The sequence below is a fragment of the Alexandromys fortis genome, unplaced genomic scaffold (assembly GCF_014885135.2).
Source record: "Alexandromys fortis isolate MF-2015 unplaced genomic scaffold, M_Fortis_MF-2015_v1.1 scaffold_18, whole genome shotgun sequence".
NCBI lineage: Eukaryota > Metazoa > Chordata > Mammalia > Rodentia > Cricetidae > Alexandromys > Alexandromys fortis.
This window is the reverse complement of record NW_026067897.1, coordinates 14,653,414-14,666,038: the sequence shown is the minus strand read 5'-3', so window position 1 is coordinate 14,666,038 and position 12,625 is coordinate 14,653,414. Positions and strand designations below refer to the sequence as shown.

General features: G+C 47.0%; 1 protein-coding gene across 7 annotated transcripts in view; it reads left to right on the top strand.

Annotated features, from left to right (window-relative positions):
• Palm2akap2 (PALM2 and AKAP2 fusion) overlaps nucleotides 1-12,625 on the top strand; it is a 301,240-nt gene that overhangs the window by 281,517 nt on the left and 7,098 nt on the right. For 6 of the 7 annotated variants that reach the window (XM_050118965.1, XM_050118985.1, XM_050119020.1 and 3 more), the window contains one exon: nucleotides 5,719-5,897. The exons of the other annotated variant lie outside the window; for it this stretch is intronic. In XM_050118965.1, the coding sequence (XP_049974922.1) occupies nucleotides 5,719-5,897 (179 nt within the window). The remainder of the gene's footprint in view (nucleotides 1-5,718; nucleotides 5,898-12,625) is intronic. 7 annotated transcript variants of the gene reach the window in all.

Below are 12,625 nucleotides of genomic sequence, written 5' to 3'. Positions count from 1 at the left end.
GAGAGAGAGAGAGAGAGAGAGAGAGAGAGAGAGAGAGAGAGAGAGACCAAGAGAGAGAGACCAAGAGAGAGAGACCAAGAGAGAGAGACCAAGAGAGATCTAGAAGTGAAGCTAGCCAGGAGCTGAGGGCACAAGAAACCACTGGTCCAAAATGGCTGCGTTATATAGGAATCAGAAGCCCCACCATTGAGGGAGAGCTTTAGGGTAGGGGGCGGGGTGAGGAGTGATGGGTGGAAGCGCTGCGTGAGACTTGTTTGGGTTTCTTGACCTAACAAGGGCAAGGGCGCTGTTACCACAAGTTTCAGGGACCAGGGCTTGGCAATCCTTAGGGAAGCTATTCTGCTGCTGACTGGACCCTTGCTGTTCATGTGGGGCCGATTTTCACCCTCAAGTCTTCATGTTTTCCTTCTTCCCCACTGCTAGTAACTGGGGTGGAGCCTAGGGCCTCACACCTGCTCGGCAAGCACTCTTACCCCCCCCCCCCCATTAGTTCAGGCTGACCTTGAACTTGAGAGCTTCCTGCCTCTCCCTCCCTAGTGATAGGATTACAAGAATTTACTACCGCACCCAACTTAATCTGCTTTTGTGGCCTGCTTTTTCTTACTTCCCCTCAAGGAGTCCTCTCAATTCATGGCTAAAGTGTGATTGGAAGTGATTAAATAATACTCCATAACTAAATGAGTATTTGCCTGTTCTTCCACAGGCAAATAAGTTGGTTTAAATATGAAAAAAAAAACAAAAGAAATTCTGGTGTACAGCTTTATGTCTTTGCTTAGATATTGGTTGGGCTTGCATGGTCTTCCCTTGGGGGTTGGTCAGCTACTATATATTAGAGAATTTCGTGAGCCATTTTCCTTCTGACATTAGTAGGAATTCCATGAATCAGGATTCTCCTGTTAAATGAATTTAAGCGATCTGTGCTCCCATTCATGAATTTGAGGTTCACAGCTATAGCAATATCAACACAGAAACAAGAAGTCTTCTCATAAGGCTCTCCCACACATCAACACACCTTGTAAATGATTTATATGTTTACACACACGCACACAAACACACACACACACACATATATACACATACATACTGTCTTTGGATTTCTATTGCTGGGAAGAGACACCATGACCAAGGCAACTCTTAAAAACAAAACATTTAATTGGGTTCTTGCTCACATTTCAGAGGTTTAATCCATTATCATTATGGCAAGGAAGCATGACTACTTCAGGCAGACACTGGTGCAGTGACCGAGAGCCACATATCCTGATCCATAGGCTGAAAGAAAGACTATGGGTTTGGCGTGGGCTTTTGAAACCTCCAAGTTCATCCCCAGTGACATACTTCCACCAAGGCCACACCTCTTAACCTTTCTAATTCCTTCAGGTAGTGCCACTCCCTGGTGAATGTGCATTCAGCTATATGAGCCTATGGAAACAAACCACCACATAGACACATTTATTGTGTATGGTTATGGGTGAGTATCTTAGGGTTTCTATTTTCTATTGCTGTAAAGCAACACCATGACCATGGCAACCCTTATAAAGGAAAATGTTTAATTGGAGTGGCTTACAGTTGCCAAGGTTTAGTTTATTATTGTCATGGCGGGACACGGCAGTGCATAGACAGACGTGGTGCTGGAGAAGGAGCTGCATCTTGGTCCTGCAGGCAACAGGAAGTTAGCTGAACTAGGAGTAACTTGAGCATAGGAGACCTTAGAGCCCACCCCCACAGTGACATACTTCCTCCAACAAGGTCACAGCTCTTAATAGTGTCTCTCCCTGGGAGCTTATGGGGCCCAATTACATTCAAGCTACCACAGCGGGTGTGGGTGTGTGCCTGCCTTGATGCACACGTGGAGGTCAGGGAGCAGTTGGCAGGAGTCAGTTATCTCTCTTTGCACTACATGGATCCCAGACGTTGAACTCAGGTCATTAGGCTGGACAGCAAATACCTTCACCTGCTGAGTCGTCTTACTGGCCCATACACTCCCGTTTTAACCCAGTGTTTGGCAATTTACTTGTGCAATGCTGTTGATTTGTTTGTAGCATTAAGGATTATTTCGTACAGCCAAGAGAGTAGGAATGAGCCCAGACATGGGAGGCTGCCTGCCCTCAATTGTCTTCAAAATGTGAAGTACAAATAGTTCCATTATTTTAGAGAAGATTATGTTTACGAGACACGTTAGCCATGCTTCCTTGCCTCCACTCAGAACCACAGGCTGCTTCTGTCCTGCTGATCTCTTTGTCACGGTCGCAGAGGTTGCGCTGTTCCTGTTCCATGCTTTGTAAAGATCAGTCCCAGCCTTCACCTAAGCCAGCACAGCCACCCTCCACCCCCAGCTCTGCCTGTCACGGTCTGCTCTCGTTTCCCAGGGATCCAGACAATCCTTCAAGTAGGCCATTTTGTGAGAAAGGCCCACCCCAGAGAGAGTCTGAATGGCAGAATACTAATCAGAGGACAGGGAGGCCATTTTCAGGTGTCATCGGGTACTTGACTAATCACTGAACAAATAGACAAAGTCAAGAGTGAGGTTTGATGAGCCCAGCTGGGACGAAAGCAGGGATACTGGAGCAGTGACATCGCCATGACAGCCAGGATAGTCTACAGTTTGGGGATTCTACTCTGGGGTCACAGAACCTGGGGGGCCTCTATGAGGCCATAGATTAATGTGACATGTGCACAGACCATATGCTTTATGGTCTTGTAATGACCCCCTGAACACTGAGGTGCTGGAGGAGAAGTAGCAGAAGTCCCCCCCCCCCCCATCATCCTGTGTGAGAAGCCTTTGACACCCAACTCAGGACCCCGAGGAACAAGTCAGCCGCAGAGCAGTTCCTCTCCAGCTTCGTAGTGGCTCGTGTGACTCCTGAGGCTGGAGTCTCAGGTATAACCTGATCCATACTGTGGAGGGGGATGCTTGGCAGAGAAGGCGGACCATTATAGCATCTTGTGAAAATGCCAAGGGTGATGACCAGCAGTCTGGGGGATGAAACACAGTTTCTCCTTTGTCTCTGGGGACCTGTGACAGTCCCTCCTTGGGCTTGGTATCTGAAGCCTCTTCTGTCAATGACCTCCCTTTGGAGGCCGCTCCTCCAGCGCTGCTAAGCTAGCCTTGCTTCGTGTGCGACCTCTAGTGACTGTTGCTGGTATTGCTTCTTGCGTCAGGGATGGGTTTTGTTCTGCTGGGCTATGGAATAACCAGGCTCTGTAGACCTGCTGGCCTCAAACTCACAGAGATCCACTTGCCTCTGCCTCTGTAGCGCTGTGATTAAAATGTGTGCCACTGATGGGCTGGAGAGATGGCCCAGTCGTTAAGAGCACTGGCTGCTTTTCCCTAGGTCCTGAGTTCAATTACCAGCAACCACATGGTAGCTCACAATCATCTGTAATAAGATCTGGTGCCCTCTTCTGGCCTGCAAGCAGAATACTATATATAATAAACTTTTTTTTTTAAAAGATGTGTGCCATTACTGCCCAGCTTCAATTTTTTTTTAACATTAAATACTCAGTAGTAAGTTTTAGTTGGTATGTACTAAGCACTCAAGGCTGAAATGGCCTTAACTCTAGAATTAGTTTTTAAAATTCAGCGAGTCTTCAGATGGAGGGGTGATGGGAAAATCTTGGTAAATGCTTGTCCAAATGATGTTTGTGATACGTATTTGGTCTTTATAGTCTTACCTAATTTCCATAATTAAAAAACAAAATTCATAGCTAATGAATTTGAAGACTTTGAGATATTTTACTGTTAATATACAAAGACATTACCTGACTTATACAGGCTTCAATAAATTACTACTATAATTGTGGCTGTGAAGATGAGAGTCCTCTTCTCTATGTTAATAGCTGCTTTTCACCTGATCCTCAAATGCATGGCCTCATGTCTCCCCTACACCCCTTAAAAATCAATACAATGAGTTAGAAGAGCTCACAGAGACCACACCTTCCAAATGTTCATTTTCACAAGCATGGGAATTAAATCAAATAGAATGTGAATGATTAGCTCAGGGCCGAAGTGGATCTTTCAAGGAGACCTGTCTCCAGCCGCTTAGAGAGTTCAAAGAAGAGCAAGAGTTAAAAAGAACAAGGGCTTTTTGCCGTTGGTGGCACCTGCCTTTAATCCCTGCACTCCAGAGGCAGAAGCAGGTGGATCTCTGAGTTCAAGGCTGGCCTGGTCTACAGAATGAGTTCCAGGACAGCCAGGACCACACAGAGAAACCCCGTCTCAAAAAAAAAAAAACAAAACAAATCATAAAACATCAAAACCCCTGGGCTTTCTGGGTTACGTATGTTCCCGCTCCCCTCAAAAGGAGTTTGTATGGCTTAAAGGCTGCTGCTCCCTGCCTCCCTTCTGCCTTCCAGAAACTCACTCTAGGCCTTTCTGTAAGTCCTTCTACATGGCAAGGACTACACTAGACATCTGTAATGAGAAATAAAGAAAAGACAAAGGAATTTGGATTTTCCCCCAACTCTTGAATGTTTGAATGGACCCATCTCTGTAGTGTGTTTGCTTCCTATTTCCTGTTGCAGGCCCCAACCATGTCATCCACAGTTGGCATGGTAAGAAAACCGTTCACCTTCTCGGAGATGCAGTTGAGTCTTTGTGGCACTGAAACCCATGTGTGCCTTGATCCAGAAGTGAAGGCCGAGGATTTCTCACTTGTGAGACATGGGTCTCTGGGGGCTGAGGCACTCAGCTGGTAGAGGGCTTGCTTGGGTTCAGTCTCCAGCATTGCAGAAACCAGGCATTGTGGCTAAGCTTGGCATCCTTGCGCCTGGGAAGTGGAGGCAGGAGAAGTGAGTTCTGAAGCCAGCTGGGCCCTGTAGTGAGTTCAAGGCCATCCTTGACAACAGGAGATACTGTCTTAAAAGCAAAGCAAGTCTCCAAGGTCCCAACTCCTTCGACATCCTGCTGTTGTGATCTGTGATAGAATACATATCCTTTGGCTATTTGGAGCCAGTATCTGTCTCTCTGTCTGACACGTTTTTGAAGGATGCGGTTGGTTTTAGAGAATGTGACTCGGCCCCACACTGCTGTTTAACTATTGCTCTAATCACCTTGCCTGAGAATTCCTGAGGGGTAATCTCAAGAGTTAAAACCTTACCTTTCCAACTCTATCCTTAGTTGTCATTCTCGTCTCGTTCCAAAAAGCCTAGGGGCGCCTTTGGGTCTTTAACAGGTAAGGTAAATGAAGGAATCTGCCCAGTTAAGACTGGTGTCTCCTGAGAATCTGGAGTCTCGTTCTCATTCAAAGACTTTGTGATACTCGGACAGGTCAGCTGGTAATCTGTTACTTCTGATGAGGAGGGCAGAGGATGCCAGGAGTGTTGGGGACCGTCTTTGGCTTCGGTGGCCTTCGGAGAGTCTCAACTTCCTCACCTGTAAGAAACTGGTCTCTACGATGCTGCCACCTCTGATAGCCTTATGCTGTGATCTGAGAGAATCCATGTCTCCACAGCCTTGGAGCTAATGTCCTGTCTGTCTGACACGTTGCAAAGTGCCTGCCATGCCCATTTGAGTTAGCTGACTCTCAGTCTGGTGTCCCTGTGGTGTGTGCGCTGAGTGTGTTCTTGTAATGAAACCCTTCCACTTAACCATGACTCTGTTCTGCTCTTGATTTTGCGAGTGTGTGTGTGTGTGAACCAGTTTTTTTTTTTTTTTCCTCTTTCTCAAAGCAGTGCTGAGCAGATAAGCTTAGAAAGGGTGTTCTCTTCATGTTGTTTCAGGGAAAATAGAGAAAGTCAAACCTCCTCCATCCCCCACAACCGAAGGTCCCAGCTTGCAGCCTGACTTATCCCCCGAAGAGGCTGCCGGAACCCAGCGGCCCAAGAACCTGATGCAGACCCTCATGGAAGACTATGAGACACACAAATCTAAAAGGCGCGAGAGAATGGATGATAGTAGTGTAAGTTTCTCCTCCTTTCCTTTCTCTTTTCTGAGGGTGACTGGCAGCGTGGTATGCGTGTTCAGTCCCGGATGTGTGTGCGTTTATCTGGCTGTCTTGCATCGTGGATCTGAAACCTATTTTTAAATGAGTGGTTTAAGGTGCCTCGGGAGGGTCTTGTTTCGTGTCACAAGAATGTCTGTGATCAAGAGCTGGTCCTGGCGGCTGAGTCAAGCTTGAGGTGGTGGACAAGGCTGGTACGTGAGATGGTGGGTGTGGAGGAAGATAAAGTCTGTGCAATGCAGAAGAATGCACACTCTCTGGAAGCACCTCAGGCTTCAGAATCTGTGCCGTGACCAACCCTTGCATCCTTGTGTGTTGCACACTGCTCAAGAACTGTTTGGAGCCCTTTGTGAGCATAGTTGTATAGGAAATAGCCATCTTCTTTATTTATTTATTTATTTATTTATTTGGTTTTCCAAGGCAAGGTTTCTCTGTGTAACAACCCTGGTTGTCCTGGAATTTGCTTTGCGGACCAGGCTGGTCTTGAACTCACAGAGATCTACCTGCCTCTGCCTCCCGAGTGCTAGGATTAAAGGCTGGTCTTGAACTCACAGAGATCTACCTGCCTCTGCCTCCCGAGTGCTAGGATTAAAGGCGTGCGCTGCCACCACCTGGCTGAAAGAGCCATTTTAAATGTCGGCTAAAAGCAACACCACTACCAATTTACCTTCAACACTCAGAACTGTGCACACGCATGTCGTGTGCGCTATGAAGGTAGTCGTCTGCTCTGTGGTTCCTTTGTCTAGTAAGAGAAGTATGAGGTGCGCTGAATGGTCCCCCATGAGCCTGGGGGCAGCCGATTGTTCAGACAAATACTCTAAACTCTCTGGCATCTGTCATTTATCTTGCATCAAAGCCCTCCCCCCCCCCACACACTTACCACTACACTGAGGTCACAAATAGCTTGGCTTGATAAACTACCCCACTGCCTGTTGTCCTGGTATATCTCTGTATAACCTCCCCTTTAACTCTCCAGAGCATCCCAGTTTGGATAAACTATGTAGTCACCCTCAACTAGAGTGCACTGTGGGTCACAATAGAAAGTTCCTGCTAGCTCCCTGCCTTTCATATCCCTGCTGGATAATCCCGCGTTCAAGAGTTTCTGGAATAAGTGCCAAACGCTGAAGGCTTCTTTTCAACTAAGAGCGATAAAGAAAAGATGAAAACACACATCCCTCTGCCTAAGCATGAAGGAACACTTGCTTAGCTACCCTGAGCGGCCAAGAGGCTTGTCTGGCTAGAACCCTGCCCTGGGTAGCTGCTACAGACGGTTGTACTGGGTTTCACTGGGCAGTTGCCAGTAGCAACTGATGTCTTCTAAGTCATGTTAGTGGTGCCAGTTGGGCAGTCCCTCTCTAGGCACTGTTCATTGCAGGCTGAAGTGCAGGCGTAGCAGCCTACGGTTTCTTCTCTCCCCACGATTCGATGGTGTACATCAGCAGCTTTGCTGGAAGCTAGCCCAAGAGTCGTGGACCTACGTGCGTCCTATGGTTCTTGTGTGTGCTTTTAGCCCTGGATTACAGATGTGATGGGAGGGAAGCATGTTCCCGGCTTGATGGCGCAGGTCTTTAATCCCAGGCGCTGGGAATCTGTCCTAGGAAGATAACATAGTCAAGGTCTGCCGGCGACATAGTAGATGCTCACATCATAGGCAGAAAACTAGACCCTCCGTCAGGCACACTGACACTCAGGCACCCACCTTAGGAATGCCAACCAGTCCCCGTTTCCTCTTCGAATGAATGAGGTGGCCTGGAGTCAGCCTTCTAAAGCGCTGGGGGTCTCCTGTCTCTAGTTCACCCAAGGAAATCAAGCAACCTGTTGATTAGGAAAGAAACCTTTTAGTGAATCGGTTTGTTTTTTATTATTATTTGAAGGTGGGATGTCTTGAACGTTTCCTGGTATTGCCATAGAACAAAATCTGTCAAGTGCTGAACATTTTTAGGGATAGGTTGAAAATCTATCCAATCCCCTGTTCCCCTCCCTGCCCCCTTTTAAAAGAGACCCAAATCTCAAAAACCCATACTCAGGTTTCTTCTTGAGGAATTACGTGGGCATCAGGCAAAATTGATTTCCAAACCACCTACTGGCCTGTCTAATGTAGGGCACCTTCTCATTGTCTTTGTGTAGAGAACAAGTTTCATGCCCCGCCCCCCGAGTTGCTCCCTAATCCCATTTTTCCTTGTCTCGTGTACCAGAATGATAACAAGGAGGAGATAGATGCTTGCTGGTGGCTATGTAGCCGACTCCCCTGTCTCTAGAGGCTAACAGAGATTCTGTTCAAGGCCATGCAGTTCTGTTCTCCTGACCCCATTCACACACTTTGGTCTTAGGGTGACAAGTGGCTTCTTGGATTTTCTGCCCTCCAAGAACCTTCCATGGTTCATGCTGACACTTTTAGTTGTCAACTGGTATCACCCTTGATGGCTCTTTGGCAGACTAGAAATCACCCCTGAAGTCACACCAGAGCAACGATACTCTCTAGAACCTAGAACCCTACCCACAGTTCAAGGGCCTCTCCAAACTCGGGCAGACTACTCCTAGCAGCCTTCGCCCATCTGGACTGGCAATGAGTGTCTCCAGGAGCTAAAAGACCATTCCCTTTTCACACTAATCCTAAGTAATCATCTCAAATGATGATCCAAGGGTCATCCCACGCTTGGACTCTTCTCCAGACCCACAGGGTTCTGATGAGGGAAGCTGTGGTTAGTTAAATAGTGCCATCCTCAGGTCAGCTTAGGCAACCTGCCTCCACAAACCTGGTGTTTCCCCCACCCCCCATTTTTCTCCCTTTCCCCTTATGTCCTCCTCTCTTTATTCGATTATTGGGGTCTTACTATAACAGCGCAATGGGGTACAAGACTGTTAAAGGTTCAGAGAAGCCCACAGGAAAAGAAAGGGCTATCTGGTTACAGAATCCGTCCAGTCCAGAATGGCCATCTAGGTCCTTGCTGGTGGGCAGCTGGTTAGACAATGGGGGAGAAGAAAAAATCTTGTTAATTCAGTGTGCGGAAAGTGAAAGCAACACCTGGAATTAACAAAGCCCGGCTTATCTGATATTTGTATTCGTGAGCAATAGGGTATCAACTTGCCTCAAGAGATACAGACCTTTAAATAAACAAATATCAGATGAAGCCACACTTGGAGAGGCTGGATGGTGGTACCCACAAGCCTCTTCCCCGCCTACTCACTTCCGGCACGGCGCCAGTGCCCAGCCGCCAAGGGAGGGGAAGTCTGTGACTGTGTCTCTACCGTGTACTAACCCTGGTTTTTTCCCCTCTCTGCCAGTACACCTCTAAGTTACTGTCTTGCAAGGTGACTTCCGAGGTACTTTTCAACTTGTCTGTCTGGGTCCTGATGCATGCTTGCTCCTGGTGCACACTGTCGTGGTTTGCTGTCTCCTGCTGTGTTCAATAAGAGCAGCAATGCCTTCTCACCATGTGTGTTTTCTGCCTGGCCTTTGTGACCTGGGGAGCTGACTCCTATGCTGGAGTCCACACAACAGTGACCACTGCTGTGCTGTGCTGTGTTGTGCTGTGTTGGGCTGGGCTGGGCTGGGCTGGGGAGGGGGTTCGAGAAGACCTTGGTCACCCGTGGATCTGGAGAACTTTGAACTAGAGGGCAGTTATTGGCTGGCTGTGTAGACACTTCTCTTCAGGCACAAGTAGCAGATATATTCTGGTCCACTTAGCACACAGTGCCACCCCTACAGGCTGAGCTTGTGGTTCTGACTAGTCCTTTATTAACCTTAACATGATTCCCAGAGAGCTCTGCTCTTTGGATGTGGGATGACCGTCCCAAGGTCTCCCTCCTCTCTCCAGTCTTGGACTAATATGTGTGCTGTAAGAATGCAGTCCTGGTGGGGCTGCAGAGAGCGGCTCAGCAGTTATGAATGCTTGCTGTTCCTGCGGAGAATAAGAGGGAGTTTGGTTTCTAGCATCCACATCTGGTGGGTCCCAATCTCCTGTAACTCTTCTCCAGGGGATCTGACACCTTCTTCTAACCTGCAGACACCTACCTGATGAATGTATACAAACATACATACATGCATACCATACACACACAAACACATACACATGCTCACATTCACATACACATAAACTTAAAAATTTAAACAATTTTAAAATGCAGTATTATTCTGTGTGTAAAGATGTACACACACACACATACAATAGGAATTGAATTCAAGACACATGCACATTAAAAAATGTAAAGTCCAGCATGGTGGCACTTGACTCTAATCTCAGCACTTGCGAGGCAGAGGCAGGAGCATCTCTGAGTTTGAGGCCAGCCTTGTCTACATAGAGATTTCCAGGACAGCCAGGGCTACACAGAGAAACTCTGTCTCCCTGCTGACCACCAAAATTAAAAATTTTAAAATGCTGTGTATAATATATATATACATACATACATACATACATACACATACTACACACATACATACATACACACACATACATACGTGTGCATGCTTGGAATTGAATTCGAGACTCGATTCATGTCAGACAAGCACTGTTTATCTAGTCCTGTTTTTTTTTCTTTTTAAAAAATCGTTTTTCTTTTTTTCATGTTTCTGTTTTTTTTCTGTAAATTTTCATTTCTATATAGTATTGCATTTTTATTTCAAAAGTACACAACTGCAGAGGGAATCATTCATCCACCCAGCTCATAACTAATGGAGGGTTGACTCTGAATCGGCACTATAGTAGAGCTCAAGAAGGCATGCTGCAGCATGCTCCTGCAACCCTGGAGCCAGCCTGCACAGCCTCTGCCCTGTCCCTGCCCCACTCCTACTGGCTAGATGTTTTCAAAGGACGCAGTGTGGCCAATCCAGTTCAAGCCCTCTTGTTACTTCTCCCAGTTCCCATTTTTCTGGTTCTGTCATTCTGTATTTCCTCGGAGGGATCACTGTTGCTGTGGTGTTCATTCTTGTGCATGTTTTTATACCACATAAGGAACACCTTAAGGATGTGTGTGTGTGTGTGTGTGTGTGTGTGTGTGTGTGTGCACGTTTTAAACTTTCTATAAATGGTAAGTCACATGATGGGATCCTCTTCTCACTTTATTCAATTGCTTTTATTTTATGTATGTGGAGTTTGGGCTGCATGTATGTCTGTGCACCTTGTGCATGCAGTGCCCTTGAAGACCAGAAGAGGGCACTGGCTCTCCTAGAACTGGAGTTGCAGATGGTTCTAAACTGCCATGCGGACCCTGGGATTCAAACCCTGGTCCTCTACAGAAGCAGCGAGTTCTCTGAACCACTGAGCCATCTTTGCAGCTCCTATCCCACAGTTCCTAGATGTGTCTCTGTTTAACGTGCGCTTCTAGTGTCTTCCTCTGAACTGCTGAGCAGTGTTCTGTTGAAAGACTAAATCCCCTTCTCCATCAGTTTCATGCTGATGGGAATGTGGATTGAGTTGTTTCTGACGAACTGTTGAGGGGTTTCTTGGCTGCTTGGTGGCATTGTGCTGGGGATTGAACCTAGCTCCTCTTGCATGCTAGGCAAGCACCCGTGACTGTCACCACACATCTTTCTGTGCATGCGTGGTACAATGTTCTACCTTCCACCGGGCATACTCTCATTGACCAGCTCCTGCAAATGTTCTTCTCGTTGGTTGTACCAACCTCTAGCACCATGTGTATTTTGATTATGGCTCAGCACCATGTGTATTTTGATTATGGCTCATTATTAGCAGAGTAACTGTGTTTTGTAGCTATAGATGTAATCTATCCGTGACCGATTGGCGTATAAGACTTTAAAGCTAACGTTGAGACTGTCATGGCATGTCCCTTCCTCATTGTCTGTCTGTGGTCCTCATTTAGGAAGTAGCCCTTGGAGAATCAGGCCCTGCTCCCACATCCTCCCTGAGGCAGTATGGTTTAGAACAGAGAAACTCTGGCCAAGGGTATACAATGAAGGCAGGATTGGGCCAATCAGTCTTCAGCCGAAGATGCAGGAGGATCACGGGTCAGCTCGAACACTAATGGAGTCACTCAGCAATTCAACCCATTTGTCCCTTATTTCCTAGCCCTCGTTTGACTGCCACTGAAAAGTTGAAAGCGGCCTTGAAATGCCCACGCATTAGAAAGACAGTTTTAGGGATTGTTCAACAAGAATTGATAGTTTTTCTTCCACCGTGCCCGAGGAATTGCTGTGAGAAAACCTTGAATTGGGTTGCAAGGGTTGCTTGCTGCTTCCCGTGTCTCACAGCTGCTGGGGAACCGTGTGGCTTGATGGCCTCAAGGATCGACTCCACCTGTGGAGAGAGCTGAGTTTAGATCTCGGCCTTTCCTTCTATGGACTGAGAAGTGCAGGGCAAGTTACTTCCCCTTGTGTCAGCCTCCTAGGAGGTCAATGTGAACAGTGACAGCATGAAGCTTCTAGAACATTTGAAAACTGAGCATTAAGATAGTAACTGGTTCGTAGTCCTTGTGATTGAAAGCGTCCTTTGACTAGAACCCCAGACACATTCGCTTCGGGCCCAGAAAAGGCTTTAGAAAGCCAAGTTAATGGGCAATGATAGAAGTATTAAGAGTTCAGAGTTTACTAGCAACTAAGACGTACACCCTTCACCCATATCTGAATTAACTATAGAACTAGAACTCATTCATACCTCCCCTGAGGGCTTGGCTTTTGAGTCTTCCCAAGGCCACAGTTCTAAGCTTCCAGAGCCCTAGGGCAGCTTTAC